Here is a 20,166-nt window from a genome sequence, read left to right on the forward strand (position 1 = left end):
TAAAAGAAGCAATTGGAGTGATTTTGAGGCATTTAAATAGCTCAAAAACAAAGATACGAAGAAAAAATGTTTTTTGAGTTCTTAGGTGGAGTTTTCCTTTAAGAGTTGAAGGAATATATTTGAGCGGAGACAAGGGAAAATGTTCAGAGGAATAAAATTGATTCTCCTCAAAGAATAAGGCTGTTTTTTGGCCCGCGGTGGTGGTGCTGCAGTAGCGTTGTCGCCTCACAGTAAGACGCTGTCCGGTTCAATTCTCAGCTAGAGCGTCTTCTGTGTGGAGACATGCGTGAATGGGCATACCTTCGTTGAAGGCTGTGCGTCAGGGCTGGTAACTCGGCACGTAAAAATCAACTACCAATCATTAGCGGACCGGAGTTCGCTGTGGCGACCCCTAACTGGGAAAAGCCGAAAGAAAAACAAAAAAAAAACATGTTTATTAAAGGTGTTTAAACAGAAAAAACACAGTTGCATGGAGCTGTACACCTTATAACCTCTCAAAGTGCTCTGTTGTGGTTAAAGAGTTGGGCTCTGGATTGAAAATTACTGTCTTTCACCTGGAAGTGAAATAATCTCCTGGACAATTTTTCTATTTTGATGTGCAAGTAAGCATACTGGAGGTCTGAAGAGCACATCTTGTCTCCTGCTTTTAAACAAGGTGGAATGAATTGCACAGTGACTAGTCTGGAAGGATTCTTTGTCTTGCTTTAGATAGCTGAGGTCTAGAATCGATCCGAGGTTCTGTGTCTTTTTGGGCACCAGGAATAATTTTGAGTAAAATCGATTCTCTCTCTCTGGTCTGGAGGGACCTCCTGGGTGGCTGCCATATACTAAAGACTTCAGACCCGAGCTCTTTCTCCTCTTCTCATAGTACCGTGCCCAACTAAGACTACCCTAGATCTTGTTTGCTGCCTTCTTTGACTACAGTTTGGTCTTGAGCTGTGTGGGGCATATCCTTTTGTGAGCGCTTTTGGCTTAATCTTGATGTTCTTCATGTTACACTGTTGCAGTCATTACATTAGGGTAATCTGCTGGCAGGTTGCCCTCAGTCAGCCTGAATAACAAAGTCTTGGGTCCTGTGTCGGTTACTGTTTCCTCTTCCATGACGTCAGGTCGTCGGGGTTATAAAACATGCAGCCGACACCATTTTAAACGGTCTTTCATGCTGCACGGTGCCCGAAGCAGAAGCAGTTCGCAAGTGCCGGTCGGCCGACTCCTGAAATTTTCATTTTTGAGTTTCAGAACCAAAATTTTCAAACTAAATTCAAGTACCCTGTTCGGGAAACTTTTTCTTGCTTCTTACCGATGTCAGTACAAGTTAATAACTGGATTACTTGTGGGAAGCAAATACCTCATAAGGATTTTCATTTGTACTGTGTTCGTTGCCTAGGCCCTAATCACAACGTGCCTTGCTGTCAGTTTTGTGCTAAATTTAACCAATGCAGTATTAAGCGTCTGTATATTTTTGCTTCTAAATATTTTGGTTCAAGATGTAACTACCCTGAAATGTCGGTTAGCAATCCGACTACTGGAGTTCACAAAAAACGCAAGGGCAAAGACAGAGACAGACCTTCGAGGTCCAAAACAGACTACGTTTCTCCCAAGCCAGTCGCCAGTTCGCCAGTACTCAGTGAGGCGCTTTCGCAGCCCCTGATACCTGCTACATTTGAGTCGCAGGCCTTTACCGAGACCCATTCGGAGTCTGGTATGCCTCAACATTTTTATATTAAACCGACGCCAGCAACAAAAACAAGGTCAAAACCGACTTCTATGTCTAAAAAAATGACGCATGAGCCACGTGCTCAGGCCCCTATGCCTAAAAAACTGTCAAAATGGCTGAGGATTTAATTACCTTGATCAGGGGTCCCCCCACCCCCACCCCACTAAGAGGCCTAGGCAAGCCACTGATTATGAATCTTCAGATCAGGTTTCCATTTCTTCTGATTCCTCTTCTGATCAGGAATTTTCTATTCCACCTTATAAGGATTCTGATGCAGAGGAATCCATCCCATCTGCATCTCCCCCTAAGGATTACTCCTTTGGAGAGACTTTGCATACTTTAAGGGAACATTTTCACTGGGAGAGTCAGGACTTCTCTGAATCAAAAAAGAGGCTTAGGGATTTCCTTCTTCCTCAGCATAGGCCTTTGGCAATACCTTCTGTATTAGACATTGTTGATGTTTTCTCGGAATCAAGCGTAGCTCCTGATTCCTTGCCTCCAGCTCCTAGTAAGCCAGACAGATACTACAGGGTTCCTGACTCTCACAAATTTCTTTTCAAAAATCCTGCTGCTGATCCTGAGACTATTTCTCAGGATCCCAAGGGTGTTAAGGCTTCTACAGCCAAAAATCCTACCCTTTCTGATAGAGATTCCAGGGCGCTGGATAGATGGGGTAAGAAGGTTTATACGTCTGCAACCTTGTCAATCAGGCCTTTAAACTGCCAGTTTCATATGCTTAAATATCAACAGCATGTTATGGGCTTACTGAAACAGAAAATTATGTTGATTTCTGATTGTGTGGTAAGTAGAGTTACAGGATTTATTGCATTCAGCAGAACAGGTTGGAAAGCATATTTTGTAATGTGGTTTTGATTCCTTGGAGGATTCTTGCAGGGCCGCCGTAACTGGGTCTCTGATAAGAAGGCATGCCTGGCTCAAGAAGCAAAATCTACCTGATCATGTTAAAGCTAAATTATTGGATGCCCCTTTACAGCATGAAAGTCTGTTTGGTAATAAGGCAGAAGAGGTTTTAAAGAAAATGGAAGACAAAGCTAAATCTATGCAAACTGTAAAAGATTTCTTGCAAGTGCAGCCACCCAGGTTCAGTAGGCACTGGCCTACTAAGAATTGGTCCTTTCCTGTGTCCAACAGAGCCACTCAGGGTAAACCCAGGTGCTCCAAAGGCTCCAGATATCAATCACATTGATCTTACAGCTCAAAGCAATGGGGTGTCCCCACCTCCAAATCTGGAGGTGGTAAAGCACAACCCTACAGTAAGCAGTCTCAATGAATTTCCTCTACCATCTCCAAGCACTTATCTTTTAGCAGCCCCCTTGGGGGGGAAACTAGCACTTCATGGTCAAAATTGGCAGTTAATTACCCAGGACCAGTGGGTATTAAACATAGTATCCCAGGGGTACAGATTTCATTTCCACACTTTGCCAATTCCAAATGGATGGCCAGATCTGCCACAAAACCAGTGGGCAGACGCCCAGAAACAAGTCATGTCCCTCATGGATATGGGGGCTATTCAACCAGTACCAGAAAGGGAAAAAGGACAAGGATTTTATTCAAGACTGTTCCTGGTACCCAGAAAAGACAAATCATGGCGTCCAATACTGGACTTATCAATTCTGAACACGTTCCTGGGCATTTCAAAATTCAGAATGCTGACTTTACAACAGCTACTGCCTATGCTAAGCAAGAATGCCTGGTTGGTAACTCTAGACTTAAGAGGCATACCTGCATATCTCAATAAGGGAATCTTGCAGAAGATATCTCCGCTTCAAAGCAGGCTTTTTGCAGTCCCAATTCTCTGCACTGCCCTTTGGCTTATCTACTGCTCCCAGGGTCTTTACAAAGTGCCTGGCACCAGTAACTGCATTCTGCAGACAAAGAAACATTCATATTTATCCTTATCTGGACGATTGTCTCATTCAGGCAGAGGGCAAGGACACTCTTCAACATCTGGCATTTGTAAAAAGTCTTCTAGCATGCCTAGGGTATACCATAAACAAAAAGAAATCACAACTGGTACCCTCTCAAATAATTACATTCCTGTGTGCAAGCTTGAATGCAACTGCCCAGATGGCTTACCTCATGCCAGACAAACAAATGCAATTGACAACATACGCCAAACAACTGGCAACAAAAACCCAGTTATCTGCAAGATAAATTCTGCAGACTTTGGGGTTCATGGCATCCTGCATTCTCCTACTTCCATATGCGAGACTGCATATGAGGAAACTTCAATGGTACTTAAAAAGCTTATGGAGTCAACATTGTCACAGCCTGGAATCAATGATTCCTGTCATTCCCTGCCTGCAACAGGAGTTTCTTTGGTGGGCAGAGACATGTCACCAAAACAAGGGACTGTCATTTACTCTACCCCCTGCCACCCAAACCCCAACTACAGATGCATCAGACATATGCCTGGGGGGCCCACCTGGCAGGGAGATGCATTCAGGGCAAATGTAGCCCAAACCAAATGCATCTACATATCAACCAGAAAGATATGCTAGCTGTTCAGAATGCTCTGACAGCCTTCAAGGACTTACTTCATCCTGGACAACTACTGATTAAGATGGACAACACCACAGTTATGTGGTACATAAACAAGCAGGGGGGGTACCCATTCCTACCCCCTTTGCAGACTAGCCATGGCCTTGTGGAACACAGCCTTGACTTACCAAATACATCTTCAAGATCAATTCCTGCCAGGAAAACAAAATATTCTGGCAGACGACCTAAGCAGAAATCGTATGGACCCGCACAAATGGAAACTGGATCCACATCTTTAGCATGTTAACACAGAAATGGGGAAGCCCAGACATAGATCTATTTGCCTCTCCCCAAAACTATCAGTTGGACAAATTCTGCACAAGAACTCATCACAAAAATGCATGGAAAGTGGATGCTCTATCCTCAGCTTGAAAAACCTATCAGTCTATGCCTTTCCCCCTCTGCCTCTACTCTCCAAGGTTTTACTAAAAGTCAGACAGAAATAACCAAAAATTATTCTAATTGCGCCAGACTGGCCTCACCAACACTGGTACCCGCTTCTAAGGAATAATGTCACACCTTCCTCCGTGGTACTTGCCTCAAACACCTTACCTATTGTCTCAGCAGAACTATCAAATTCTGCACACTCTGCTCCAAACTCTGAATCTTGCAGCATGGCTAATCAGCTAATTTTACCAACCACATCTCTCAATAAACTTGTGATGGATGTCATTTTGAAAGCCAGAAGGCCTAGTACTAGAAAATCTTATGCTGATAAATGGAAAATATTCTGTGCTTGGAACCAAACACAAAGAATAGACACAGCAAAGCCCAATATTCCTCAGATTTTACAATACTTAACTGAGATGCTTGACAAGGGCCTATCTTTTTCTTCAATAAAAATCCATGCCTCTTGCCATCTTGGCTCATTACAACACAGAGCCCTCCCCTCTTTTCTCATCACCTGCTAAAACGGTACCTCAGAGGGGCCAAAAATTTAAGGCCTCCCAGGAAAGCACTAGCTCCTGCATGGGACCTCAATTTTGTGCTGGAAATACTCACCCTGCCTCCTTTTGAACCAGCAGCTACTGCGGATATAAAATTTCTTTCTTGGAAGACAGCTTTTCTTTTGGCAGTCACTTCAGCTAGACGGGTTTCAGAGCTACAGGCTCTCATGGCAGTGGAGCCTTCCATTATTTTTTTACCCGGGCAGGGTAGCCCTCAGGACCAATCCTTCTTTTATGCCTAAGGTGGTATCCAGTGTGGCTCTTAACCAGACCATTCACCTGCCAACTTTTTTCCCAAATTCGCAGAACAAGGGGGAGTGGATTCTGCATTCATTGGATATACACAGACAACTAAGATTCTACTTAAACAGGGCAAAATTTCTAAGAAAGTCTGAGCAACTACTGGTAGCATTTGCTGCAGGATCAGAGGGGAAGGCTATATCAAAGCATACTATTTCTAAATGGATAAGCCATTGCATTCATTTCTGCTACTTGCACCGTGGTAAACCTGTGCTCAAGGGGATCAGATCCCATTCCACCAGGGCTGCCTCTACTTCAGCAGCTTTTCTCAGAGGGGTCCCTACCAGAGACATTCTAGAAGCTACTACTTGGAGCTCAGTTCATACGTTCACTAAGCGTTATCATTTACCTCTCTCCTCTAAATCCAGGGCAGGCTTTGCCACTGCAGTCCTGCAGGGTCTTATAGCTGCTCCTAATGCTGTTCAGTTCCATCCTCCCATCAATAGCTTTGGGATTCTACCCAAATATAATGACTGAAACAGTGAAACATGAAGAACATAGTACAGTTGTGTACACTTAACATAAATGTAGATGTTGGTGTGTATTCACTGTTGCAGTCCAGATTACCCACCTGCCAGCCCCCTTTTCTATACCTTTTCTTTCCTTCACTATACTCAAAAGCCTTTGTGGTGTATTTGCTTTTAGTTGAAGTAAATTTAATGTTTCTAAAGTGCATTTATATATTTACAGTTTATATATATATTTTTCCTCCCCATTTGGGGGTACCTGACATCTGGGGCAAGGAAAAACTGTTTAAAATGGTGTCTGCTGCATGTTTTATACCCCTGATGACCTGACGTCATGGAAGAGGAGACAGCAACTGACGCAGGACCCAAGACTTTGTTATTCAGGCTGACTGAGGGCAACCTGCCAGCAGATTACCCTAATGTAATGACTGCAACAGTGAATACACTCTAACGTCTACATTTATGTTAAGTGTACACAACTGTACTTTCCTCTTTCCTCTATCCTAGTGTGATGAGTTGTTGGTAGTTTATTTTATTTTACATTTGTTGACCGGGCTAGTCTAACTGGATATATGTCCATTTTCATTAGAGGCCCGGGGAGAAAAGCTCCAAGCATGAACAGTGACAAAGTTTACAATATATAAAAAGACACGTAAAATCACAGTACAGAGGCAACATTGGTCAAAAGAAAAATTATACTAAACACAATAGTAAGTTTGAGCAAGACGCAAAGGAGAGAAGACCCTTTTATTTTATCCTCATACTAAGAAGGAAAGTATAGTGACTAGAATTAGAGGTCTAGGTTAGAGGAGTAGAGAAAGGGGTGAGAGCAGGAAGGGGAAAGAGATATATCAGTCTGGGTTTGCACATGGACAAAGCCAGTGAGTTTTAAGATGTTCTTTAAGATGTTTTTTAAATAGAGAAGCAGAAGCAAGGGTTGATATTTCAGAAGGAAGCTGATTCCAGTTTTTACCTGCTGTGTTTGAGAAAAGTGAGTCACCAGCTTTGTTGTTAGATTTAATCAAGGAAGCTAGGAGCTTATTAGCAGAGCGTAGTTTAGCCAGATTTTTGTATGGTGTAATCATATTAGTGAGGGTAGGGGTGTTGTTGGGGTGGTATAGGATCTTTTGGGTGATAAGTAATTGTTGAAAAAGTATATGGTTCTGTAATTCTAGCCATCCCAGTTGTTTGAGGTTGAGGCAGTGGTGAGTTTTAAAGGGGAGCAAGTGATGAATCTTGCTATGCTATTATAACAGGTGGAAAGTTTGGAGAGGTTGTTTTTAGATAGGTTAGTATATATAGCAGAGGCATAGAAAAGGGTAGAAATAAGATGGGTCTGGGCAGTAGTTTTTCTGGCAGAAGGGGAAAGGAAGGGTTTAATTCTATAGAGGGTACCAAGTTTTTTATTAACAGACTTTACAGTGGAGTTAATGTGGTCATCGTAGTTGACGCGATTATCAGTTGTTACACCTGGTAGGCGGGTTGTAGTATCTGGGGTTATGTTGGTAGCATTGTTAGTGGTTATTGAGAAGAATGGATGAGGTGATTTATGAGTTGGAGTAAAAAGCAGTAATTTTGTTTTTTTGGGGATTTAGGAGGTGGCAGTGTTGCATAAACCAATTTTCAACATTATGGAAAACAGTTTGGGTGAGGGACTGGAGAGAGGCAATGTTCTTAGCTGTACAGATTAAAGTAGTCATCTGCATATTGAATGCAGGTGGCTTGTGGAATGTTTGTGTATATCGTTAATAAATAAGGAAAAAAGAAGGGGACCTAGTATAGAGACTTGGGGTACACCAATATTTACTGGAAGTAAAGTAGACAGATTGTTATTCCAAAGTACTGCTTGCTGTCTGTTTTCCAGATAAGACCTAAACCATTGTAATGCTTGTGGATTGAGTGAATTGGCTTTCAGTTTGTCCAGAGGTAAGTTATGGTTAACCATATCAAAGGCTTTTGACAGGTCAATAAATAGTGCAGAGGAAAAAGAGTTTTTTGGTGTGTTTGTCTTGTTGGCAGTTGGGTAGTGTAGGTTTGGTAGTCTGGTATTAGGGAGTGTGTTTATTGTTCATGGGCATTTTCTGCCTTGTGTGCATTGGAGTTTTTCTTGTTAATTAGGATTTTTTGTTTGTGTGTGGTTTGTATAGTTGTACTTCATTAGTTTAATAGTTGGTGGAGGTTACTTTGGAGAAAGGTTTTAAAAAATGTGTGGTGTTTGGCCACAAGCTCTTCTCCCAAAACGCACACAACAGATGCTTTCATTGCCTTGGGGACACTTACCTAGATTTGCAGTGTGTCTTATGTGCGAGAGTTTTGGCACCTGTGCTGTGAATGAGAGAAGGGCCAAGTTGGTCCACAAAGTTTTTTTTTTGCTGACTGGCGACCATTCCTTCTCTTCCATTCCTTCTGACAAGGTTGACAGAGATAATCGAGTTTATAAAGAGGAATGTAAAAACCTCAGACCCACTAATGGGGACTGAAAATGATTGCCTCCCTATTCTTCCTGTCTGCTTCAATTCAGTCTTCGGATCTCACAACTTGGACCTGATCTCCCTCAGCACCGACTGCAGAAAAGGTTCCTTTCCCTATGCTAAGTGTCCTGAGTCCTTTCTTGTTGAAAAGAGCTCCCTTGGGAAGAATTTATTTTGCCTTCTCCCCCTCCTTGCCACGAGAGTCTTCACTGGAGTTGTCTCCGTCTCCATCCCAGATCTGAGCCCCTCTGATTTGCATCTATCCTCTGAGCTGGCAAGTAGCAGACATGTCTCCAAGCCTCACATCAGTGGCTTTGGTCCTTCCTAAAAGCCTGTGACTGATCCCTTCAGCTTCAGGTCCTTGTCCTGGTGCTTTGGCTCCGTCAACTGGTTTCCTACCGCAGACCCAGTGGTTCCAAGGTTATTGAAGCTGGTTGCTTTTTCATCCCTAGAGTCGGATCAAACAGCTTGGCAGATCTTTGAACATACCTTAGCCTTGGTTTCTTCAATTCTGTTAGTTATGGAGCTGAGCAGCCCTCAGGGCTGGCACACAGAGACATGTGTTTCAGGATCCAGTTTGACGCTTCGGGTTTCAGAGTAGTCATTCTTGCTCATTGCCTCTGTTCTGAGTAGTTCAGCTCCGGTCTCTGCTTCGGGGCAGGCTGGGGTGGCTTCGGAATCTGGTACATGTCCGGGCTGCTGGGTGGCATACCACGATGGGCACTGCCCATGCATTAAGGATGATCTGTAGAACATTCTATCAGAAGCCCTTTCAGGGACCCTGAAGGGTTTCCCTACTGTCTGACTTTCAAGGCAGTTGTCAGGTCGTTTGGCTCTCCACCCAGAAATGTCGGTGGCTATCACCTCAGATGCATGGGTGTTAAGTGATATCCAGAGGTTGCATGATTTCATTTTTTTAGATACTCCGAATGTAAATACCAACATCTTCCAGATGTGCCCACCCCATCAGAGGAAGGAATACAGCCACTGAAATTCAGAAGCTGTTAGTAAATCGAGTCATCCAAGAGGTCTCACCAGACCAATATGGATCTGGGGTCTATTCAGGGTCCTTTTTGGTTCCAGTTAAGGACAAAGACCTCAGGCCAATTTTGGATTTGAGCAAGTAGAATCACTTTGTCAAGCAGACCAAGTTCTGGATGGTCACGGTGCAATCCATTCTGCCTTTCTTGAGCAAGGGCAATGTGGATGTGCTGGATCAACCTTAAGGATGCCTACCATAATATAAAGATAGCAAGGCATTCAAGGAAGTTTCTGTACTTCTGGATGGCGGTCAGTCATAATCGGTTCAGAGCACGGCTTTTTGGTCTGAGTTACTGTCTTTGGGTCCCTGATCCCATTCCAGATCTGATCTCTCACCCAGCGGGCTTGGATCCATCCAGCCTTTAGACACTTAGGTTAACTGCATATTTTCTTGAGTTCCCCTGATGGCCAAAAATCCCAAGCTTTTCAGATTGCGGTGCATATTTTGTCTTCTCACAAGGTGTCTGCACCTAGAGTATATGCTAGTAAGTGGAAACTTTTTGCTGTTTGGGCTAACTGAAAATGTTTGGATCCTTTCTCAGTCTCTCCTTGGTTGGATTCCTTGGTGTTTTCTTTTTGGGTTAAGTAATGGAAGCTTTTACAGTGAAGGGCAAACTCAGTCTGAGGTAATTCTAAGTGGGCAAGGTGTTACGGGTAGAGGAGGTGGTGGTCGGTTACTGAAGTCTTTAGAATATGGCCGGTCTCTGATCTGAGTGTGATTAGATAACCCTCAGGTTGAACCAGACTGAAATAGGCAACACATAACTCTTCTTACAATGCGTACATAACTTTCATGTTTTGCACCTCCTGCTGAGGTGCCATTCTTTGTTGGTATAGTAACATGGGAGGACGAGATGTAGTAGTGAAAATTGTATAGTATAACTTGTGAATATGATCACTTTGATCTAGTTATTTTGTGTGATGGCCTGCCTCACAAGCAGATGTAGGCAGAGGTACCCCCCCCCCCAAACTGGCTTTTGAGTGGGATAATCAGGCAGCTGTGCCAGTTTCTTACTGCCTGACTATCCCACTCAGCAGCCAGCCATACTGCCCACCTAACTGATGGTGTGGTCCACCTCCATCTGTTCGGCAGAAACTGTCAAAAAAGTTCCATTTACCTTGGGAACTTCTGTCAAATTCCTGCTGCTCTTGAGATTACTGGCACTCCTAAAACCAAATGTTCTTGGCTCACTTTTGTTTTTTCTGAAAGCATTCCTTTGGGAGCAGATATTTTGACCCCAGTAACTTTGAGAGTCCTGCCCTGCTGCTGACATTGTTGCAGCTTACCTTCTACTACTTTTGACCAAACAGTGAGGTTCTGTCAAAAAGGGCATTCATGAAGCATGTCTTAAAGTGTTCTGTGGAACTAGGCAGTTTGCAGCCAGGTCTGATCTCTCATTGGTACTTTGGTCTCCAACTCTTATGGACATCTCCAATGGGCAACTGTTTCAGGGTTTCTAGGTCTTTGCTGCTAGTTCTCTCTGAATTCCAACCATATGCAAAAAAGTAATTCTGTGCCCTAAAAGGCGATGCTACTTGATGCAGAAACCCACCTTTTCCTAAGCTATCCATCATCCACGAGTCTTTGTTCGGGATGGGCTGTCTGGGTATCCCCTGGGGCCTCTTGTTTGTTGATCATTGACACAGTGGATTCCACAAGTGGCCCCTTATTCCAGTATGGCCTGTCCTTCTGTTCCATGTCACGTTATACTTGGATATGACCTCTACTACTTTTGACTCAAAGAATTTTTATACACCATGGTTATTTATTAATCGGGGGAGTGCACCCTGGCTGCTGGGGACAAGGACCTGTAGGGTTGAACTAGACTCTTTTCTGCTAGTAGATGGGGTTTGATGGGTCATGATCCACATCATCTAGAGTATGTCCCCAAATCTGGGGACTTCAGGAGGGGATTGAGGGTAAAGCCACACCTTTATCGAGATCCATGTCTGGGAAGTGCATGCTCCTTGGAGGGAGTCGTCTTGCACAACTTTTGTCTTTTGAGGGCTTGGTGGGGAGATGTCCAAGATTTCCTGGAGAGATGGTAACCCATGCTGAAAGTATTAACTGTTGCTTTCTGTTTTTTGCCCTGATAAGGCAGCATAGATGAGTAGCCCAAAGTTGTCTTCAGTGGTATACAGGAGTGAAAATGGTGGGACAGTTGCCTGTGATCACTGAGCAGATCTACTGTACTCCAACTAATTTATCACAGTACTTGGGGCTGAATCTATTGGAATTTACCATGTTGGTGCCAGCACTGCATGGGAAATGTGTTGGTATCTACAGTGATTTTGGTGCCAAAGCCACTAGATCAGTCTTTGGCAGTGAAGAATCGAATCTTCAAAGCTTTGACACCAACAGCCCCCAAAGTGTTTGAACAGACTTCAGTGCCTAGACTTTGGCGCAGATCTTAGCAGACGTAGTGGGGTTAAGTCCTTGAGTTAAATATTTGGGGTATTCGCTTTTTCTACCTTCAGTTCATTCTCCTCATAATTCTGGAATTCAGGGTTGTGGCCCTCAATAATATGATGTTTGGCCAAACGTGTAGATGCAGGTCACTCTGTCGAATGTTGTCTAGGTTGACAGAATGCTTTGCTTTATGTCATGTTATTTTTATCAAGTGCATGGTTTGCTGAAGAGTGTAATGTTGACATTTGCATGTTACACATGAGGTGTGCAATGTGAGGAGGAATGAGGTTTAAGGGAAGGCAGGAACTGACCAATTTATGTAATGTTGGATTGATTGTATTGTATATAAAAAATATATGTGATGTGTAATGGTTGTAACTTTAAACATTTTAATGTTTTTTTTCTTTTTTTGTTTTATGTAAATGTAAGCTTGCCTTTAGTTACAGTGATTTATTTTCCTTAGGAGATTTCTCCCTTGTTTGCATTTATGCAACGGTGACCTTGGTATGTGTTAGTAGGAGGGTTGTAGGGTGTACTAAATGGGTGCTCCAGGGGGCCCTTGTCCCCCTGCAAAAAAATTTTATTTTTTACTTTTATTCAATGTTTGTTGGTTTGGGGAATTTAGTTTTTTTTTTTTTTTTTTTGATGTTCATCGTGTTTCACTGTTGCAGTCATTACACTTGGGTTATCCTGCTGGCAGGCTACCCACAGTCGGCCTGAATTCCAAATTCCTGGTCCGGCGTTGGTTGCTGTCACCTCTTCCCTGACATCAGTGTGCCAGGGGGTATACAAGATTCAGCCGACGCCATTTTCTTCAGTCTTTCTTGCCGCGCGGTGCCCGAAGCAAAAGCAGTTCAAAAGTGCCGGTCAGCAGACTCTTGAGATTTTTGAAATTGAATTTCAGAACCGAAGTCTTCAATAAAGCTAAGTACCCCGTTGGGGAAACTTTTTCTTGCTCTAGACCGATGTCAGTAAAAGTTAATTGTATTTCTTGTGGGAAGCAAATACCTCATAAGGATTTTCACTCTTACTGTATTCCTTCCTAGGCCCTGACCACGACGTTGCTAGTTGTCGGTTTTGTGCTAGATTCAGCTAACGCACTATTAAGCATTGGTTTGATTTTTCTTTACATTACTTTGGCCGAAGGTTTAACTACATAATGCCAATGGAACAACCGACGACCGGAATTCATAAAAAATGCGAAGGCAAAGAAATGGACAGGCATCTGAGGTCCGAAACCGACGACGAAGCCTCTTCTAGGCCAGTCGCCGGTTCACCGGTTCTCAGTGAGGCACTTTTGCAGCCCCTGACACCCGCTACCGCAGAGCCACAGGCCGCCTCTGACTCCCACGTGGAGACAGCTAGGCCTCTGGAAACTCAAGGTATTGGGCCTACGGAAACTATTGCCTCAGATGGGTCCGGAGCCGCTGAGCAGGCATCGGCTTCTGAGGGTGTTTTCAGATCTACACAGCGTACTATTGAGTCCACTTCAGCAGCCAAGGCAAAGTCTAAAACACCATTAAAGACAACGACAAGTGCAGCATTCTCCTGGACAGTCATCCATGCCAAAGGAACAGATGCTTAAAATGGCCGAGGACCTAATTACTTTGATCAGGGGTTCCCATCCCCCTCCTGATAAAAGGCCTAGACAAGACACTGACTATGACTCCTCTGACCTGGTTTCTATTTCCTCGGATTCCTCTTCAGAACAGGGATATTCTCTTCCTCCCTATGAGGACTCTGATGCTGAAGAATCTATCCCTTCAGCCTCTCCTCCTGAGGATTACTCTTTTGGGGAAACCTTGCACACCATGAGGGAGCATTTCCATTGGGAGAGCCAGGATTATTCAGAATCCAAGAAAAGGCTCAGATACTTACTTCTACTACCTCAGCACAGGCAACTTGCTATCCCCCCTGTACTAGATATTGTTGATGATGTTTTTTCTGAATCCAGTTTGTCTCCTGATTCTTTACCCCCTGCACCAGTCAAGCCAGATAGGTACTACAGGGTCCCAGACTCTCATAATTTTTTTTATAAAGACCCTGCTGCTGACCCAGAAACAATTTCTCAGGGTCCCAAAGGGGGGGGGGGGGTCAAGGCTTCCACTGCTAAAAGCCCTGTTCCCTCTGATAGGGATTCTAGAGCTCTGGGTAGATGGGGGGAAAAAGTTTACACTTCTGCTACTTTAGCTGTAAGGGCTTTAAACTGCCAGTTTCACATGCTTAAATATCAACAATAACTAATGTCTTTGCTAAAACAGAAAATGCTTACTAGCTCAGAATGTCCTGACAATAAGGAAATACAGGATTTATTGCATGCAGCTGAACAAGTGGGAAAGCATACTCTGCAATGTGGTTTTGATTCATTAGAGGCTTCTTGCAGAGCCGCAGTTACAGGTTCTGTCATTCAAAGGCATGCTTTGTTAAAAGACCAAAATTTACCTGTTCATGTTAAAGCAAAATTATTGGATGCTCCATTGCAGCATGATACTTTGTTTGGTGTTAAGGCAGAAGAGATGTTAAAGAAACTGGAAGGTAAAGCAAAATCAATGCAGACAGTAAAGGATTTCTTACAGGTTCAGCCACCTAGATTTAGCAGGAACTGGCCTTCTAAAAATTGGTCCTTTCCAGTGTCAGACAGGCCACAAAGAGGCAGATACAGACACTCAAGAGGCAGATCTCAACCCCAAGGCTCATACAGACCTAAACAATGGGGTGCATCAGCCCCCAAAGGCGGAGAAGACAAATCACAACCTTATAGGAAACGGTCACAATGACTTCCCTCTACAAATGCCAAGCACTTACCTTTTGGCAGCAACCTTAGGGGGGAAAACTAGCACTTTTCTCACAAAATTGGTACCTGATCACCCAGGACAAATGGGTAGTGAATATTGTTTCTCATGGTTACAGGTTCCACTTTCACACCCTACCAAGGTCAAGAGGTATGCCAGACCCGCTACAAAATCAATGGGCAGAGGCACAAAAATAAATTTCTGCTCTCATGGACATGAGAGCTATTCATAAAGTACCACAGCAAGAACAGGGACAAGGATTTTACTCAAGACTTTTCTTGGTACCCAGAAAGGACAAAGCCTGGAGACCAATACTGGACCTGTCAATTCTAAATACTTTACTGGATGTTCCAAAATTCAAAATGTTGACACTGCAGCAACTTCTACCCATGCTGGGCAAGAAGGCTTGGCTAGTTACTTTGGACCTCAAAGAAGCATACCTGCATATCCCAATCAGACAATCTTGCAGAAGATACCTCAGATTCATAGCTGGATCAATGCATTACCAATTCTCTGCACTGCCCTTTGGCTTATCTACTGCGCCCAGGGTCTTCACAAATTGCCTGGCACCAGTAATTGCATTTTGCAGACAAAAAGGAATTCAAATATATCCCTACTTTACTCAAGCAGAGAGCAAGGACATTCTACTAAAGCATCTGGCTTTGTAAAAAGATTACTAGTTTGCCTAGGGTACACAGTAAATGAAAAGAAATCACAACTAGTGCCCTCTCAAGAGATAATATTCCTGGGTGCAAGCTTAAATACAACTACCCAGATGGCTTATCTCACACCAGACAAGCAAAGGCAACTGACTCATTACTTTCAAATGATGGCAACAAAGACCCAGCTACCTGCAAGAAAAATGCTGCAGGCTTTGGGCTTCATGGCATCCTGCATCCTGCTAATTCCATATGCAAGACTGCATATGAGGAAGCTACAATGGTATCTAAAAAGTGTTTGGACTCAACATTGCCACAGCCTGGAAACAATAACTCTTATTCCCTGCCTGCAACAAGAGTTTCGATGGTGGGCACTGGCTGTCACCACAACAAGGGACAGCCTTTCACTTTACCCACAGCCAGGCAGACACTAACAACAGATGCATCGGATTATGCCTGGGGGGCACACATGGCAGGAAAATGTATTCAGGGCACGTGGCCCGCGGACCTAATGCATCTTCACATCAATCAAAAAGAGATGCTAGCTGTACAGAATGCCCTGACAGCCTTCAAGGATCTGCTACATCCAGGACAACTATTACTAAAGACGGACAATACTACAGTTATGTGGTACATAAACAAGCAAGGGTGGCACACATTTCTACCCCCTCTGCAGGCAAGCCATGACTTTGTGGAACACAGCACTGACCTATCAAGTACATCTGCAGGCACAATTCCTGCCAGGAAAGAAAATTACTCTGGCAGATGAACTAAGCAGAAAACTCATGGACCCTCACGAGTGGAAACTAAATCCACGGGTCTTCAGCATGATAACAAGGAAGTGGGGATGCCCAGACATAGATATTTTTGCCTCCCCTTACAACTACCAACTACAGAGATTTTGCACAAGGACTTATCACTCACAAGCATGGAAAGTGGATGCTCTCTCATTCAGCTGGAAAACCCTAACAGTTTATGCCTTTCCTCCACTGCCTCTCCTTCCCAAGGTGCTCCTAAAAGTCAGACGAGAAGCCAAAAATGATTCTGATTGCCCCAGACTGGCCACGCCAGCACTGATACCCAATCATAAAGAGCTCGTCTCAAGGCCCAGCCTGGACTTTACCTCAAATTCCTCATCTTCTGACTCAACAAAACAATCAGATCCTGCACAGCCAACTCAGAACCTTAAATCTGGCTGCATGGCAGATAATATAGCCGCTCAGAACACACCTCTCTCTAAAGCTGTTATGAATGTCATTTTGGAAGCCAGGAGGCCCAGCACCAGGAAATGTTATGCAGAACAATGGAAGAGATTCTGTGCTTGGAACCAGGCACAAGGACTTGAACCACTTGTTCAAAATATTCCTCAGATTTTACAATACCTAACTGAGATGCTGGACAAAGGCCTATCCTTCTCATCAATTAAGATCTACACCTCTGCCATTTCAGCTCATTACAATACCGGAACCTCCTATTTTCTCTCATCCACTGCTAAGACAGTACCTCAGAGGGGCAAAAAACATAAGACCCCCAAGGAGATCACCAATACCTACATGGGACCTCAGCTTTGTCTTAGAAAAGCTCACACTGCCTCCTTTTGAGCCAGTCAATACAGCTGATATAAAATTCTTATGGAAAACTGCTCTGAGTTACAGGCATTAATGGCAGTGGAACCTTTTATCATTTTTCATCTGGACAAGGTTTCTCTAAGGACAAACCCAACATTTATGCCAAAGGTAGCATCCAGTTTGGCTCTTAACCATACCATTCATTTGCCAACATTTTATCCAAATCCCCAGAATAAAGGGGAGAGACTTCTGCACTCTTTGGACATACACAGGCAGCTACGCTTCTACTTGGACAAAACAAAATTTTTCAGAAAAACTGAGTAACTGTTTGTAGCATACGCTGCAGGATCACAAGGAAAGGCCATCTCAAAGCAGACTCATTTCAAAATGGATAGGACACTGTATTCATTTCTGCTATGCACATGGCAAGTCATTGCCTAAGAATATTAGGCCACATTCTACCAGCACAGCAGCCACTTCAACAGCCTTTCTCAGAGGAGTACCAACCAAGGAAATTGTGGAGGCTGCAACTTGGAGTTCAGTGCACACTTTTACCAAGCATTATCACTTACCTCTTTACTCTAAATCCAGAGCAGGCTTTGCCACTGCAGTTCTGCAGGGCCTCATAGCCACTCCTAATCCTATTTAGACCCAGCCGCCCTACCTCAGCTTTGGGATTCAACCCAAGTGCAAGGACTGCAATAGTGAAACATGATGAACATAGCACAGTTGTGTACCTACCATAAATGTAGATGTTCGAGTGTGTTCACTGTTGCAGTCCAGGTTACCCTCCCTCCATCTCCCTTTCTTTGCTGAGACTTATCTATACTTCTCCATCCTATACAACCTATGTGGTGTATTTGCTTGTAGATGAAGGTATTGTTTTTATTTTACTGTATGTTTTTATAAGCAATATGTATTGCCTACCTTCTTGGGGGCACCTGATATCTGGGGCAAGAAAAACTGAAGAAAATGGCGTCTGCTACATCTTATATACCCCTGGCGCACTGACATCAGGGAAGAGGTGGCAGCAACTGACGCCGGACCAGGACTTTGGAATTCAGGCCGACTGCGGGTGGCCTGCCAGCAGGATAACCCTAGTGTAATGATTGCAACAGTGAATATACTCTAACATCTACATTTATGGTAGGTACGCAACTGTACTTTTTTTTTTTTGTTATTTTATTTTGGGGGGGGTATTTTGTTAGCTTTGAAATTCAGTGTTATTAAAAATGTAATGATTAGGTCATTAGTGGAGCCCTCTCAAGATGGACAAGACTGTATACTATACTGCTTAGAATATGTTTAGCATCCTTTTCTGATTTTGCCTTCTGCTTCCATTGTAGTTGTTCCCTAGGTTCTTCTGTATTACAACTTTTTGGTATTTCACATTTTGGGCAATTAGTTTAGTTGGACATAAAGATCCTATGTAATAGTGCTAGCATGAGCTTTGCCTTGTTTTAAGTAATCTGGGTTTAGAAAGCAACACCTTTCTCATTTGTGACATTACTTAATACAAAAGATTGGTTTAGTCTTGCCTTCTTGGGCTGTGGCAGAAAGTGTTCAGCACTTCTGTCCCAATTCCATGTGAGGGTTGTGGACTCCTGATTTAATGCTAGTGATGTAGAGACGGCAGTCCATCTCTGATTTTCTGTCTTAAACCTATGTTGATATGCCTTTTTTTTAAATGGGTTTTGACTATTAATTTGTACCCCTTTTTTCATTTGTGGTTAAACAAAACAGCCTATGCATAGATTGTTGTCATTTTTCATTTAACTAACCAGCTTTGTAAAACATGCTTAATTGTGGATTTAGACAGATGCTTAAAAATGTCAAGATGTATCTGGTATTGACATATTTTCTAAAATGTTATATCAGGAAATTGGAATTTCATAACTGCAGTCACGTTAAGTACGTAGGCCTGATCACTGGTTTGCTTTTGCTGTAAATCGCTTTACACTGTATTGTATTTATGGAAGTCACTGCTGTCATTTTACAGTCCCAATAATGCATAATATCTAAACACTCCTGTTTTGTTTTCTTTACAGCTCCTATTGTAATCCCTGAGCCGCCGCCTCCTCCTCCTCCTCCTCCAGTTAAAATTAAAGAGCCTGGTAAGCATTTTTCACTTGATTTTCATACTTTTTGTGATGCAGACAAACTTCATAAAGAGGGAAAATGTGCTAATGGTCATTATGCGCTCTGACTCATTTTTGGGTGTGTGGGTATTGGTGGTAGTTTTATTCCAGCTGTTGGCAGAAATCCTTTTCTTAAGGAGCAGGCGGAGCTCCAGTATCATCTCTGACGATGATGCCTTCCTCAAGGAAAGCCAATTCCTTTCAAAAATTTTCATCCGCCAACATTACCCTAACAGCTAGTAGAGGATGTCTTTCAATAAGTGGCCTCCCACAGATCAGACACCCACCCATCCTTACTCATGGCTTCATCCCCCCGGGCGACCACCAGAACTACTGAACCCAAGAACAGAAACTGTAGTTTCCCCATCAGCCAAGATGTGCAACCCGTTAGGGATATCATTGACAAAAATTGGAACATCATAAGAGCGGACCACAACACCCACCAGATAGTGGGTAATGAGCATGTCTTCTCATACAAGAAGACTAGAACGCTCAAACAAACCTTTGAAAGGAAAGAGACCCCCATTCTCAGGAATGGCGCAGACCACCATGAGCCTGCTAACCCACAAAACCCAAAGTTATGGGCCCTTGCAAGCATTGTGTAGTCTGCCCTTTTATACACTCAGGCACATCCTACACTTTTCAACACTGCAACATCACAGTGCAGTTCAAAGCACAGCACGACTGCCACTCAACTTTTTTAGTCTACGCAGCTTACTGCGACCAATGTTTTTCCTTCTACATTGGAAAAACAATTTGAAAGCTCTCAGGGTGAAGGAACATCCTGCAGCCATCAGGCATAATGACAGTTGCAATGCATTAAGCAGACATGCCACGAGCTGCAACGGCTTTGCCCGTTTTAAATTTCTAGTGTTAGAACAGGTCCAGCAGTTTTTTGGAGATTGCAACACACTACTGGAACGGAAGGAATTAAGATGGCAACTCCTCCTTGAAGCAGATACCCCACCAGGGCTCAACGAGAATCTCAACATTAAATGTGCATTAAAGTGGTACAATTAAAAAGTTACGGCATGCCCCCCTAGTGGCAGGATGTTAGCAGATAAAACCTTTTCTTTTACAGCAGTGTCTCTCAT

At 43.4% G+C, this 20,166-nt stretch overlaps 1 protein-coding gene across 1 annotated transcript in view; it reads left to right on the top strand.

The window, feature by feature from the left end:
- Nucleotides 1–20,166, top strand: part of KMT2D (lysine methyltransferase 2D) — a 3,358,270-nt gene that overhangs the window by 1,638,812 nt on the left and 1,699,292 nt on the right. The window contains exon 20 of the mRNA XM_044082193.1: nt 18,983–19,048. Coding sequence (XP_043938128.1) covers nt 18,983–19,048 — 66 coding nt within the window. The remainder of the gene's footprint in view (nt 1–18,982; nt 19,049–20,166) is intronic.

Source organism: Protopterus annectens, chromosome 9.part0 (assembly GCF_019279795.1).
Source record: "Protopterus annectens isolate FY-2018-M chromosome 9.part0, PAN1.0, whole genome shotgun sequence".
Lineage (NCBI taxonomy): Eukaryota > Metazoa > Chordata > Ceratodontiformes > Protopteridae > Protopterus > Protopterus annectens.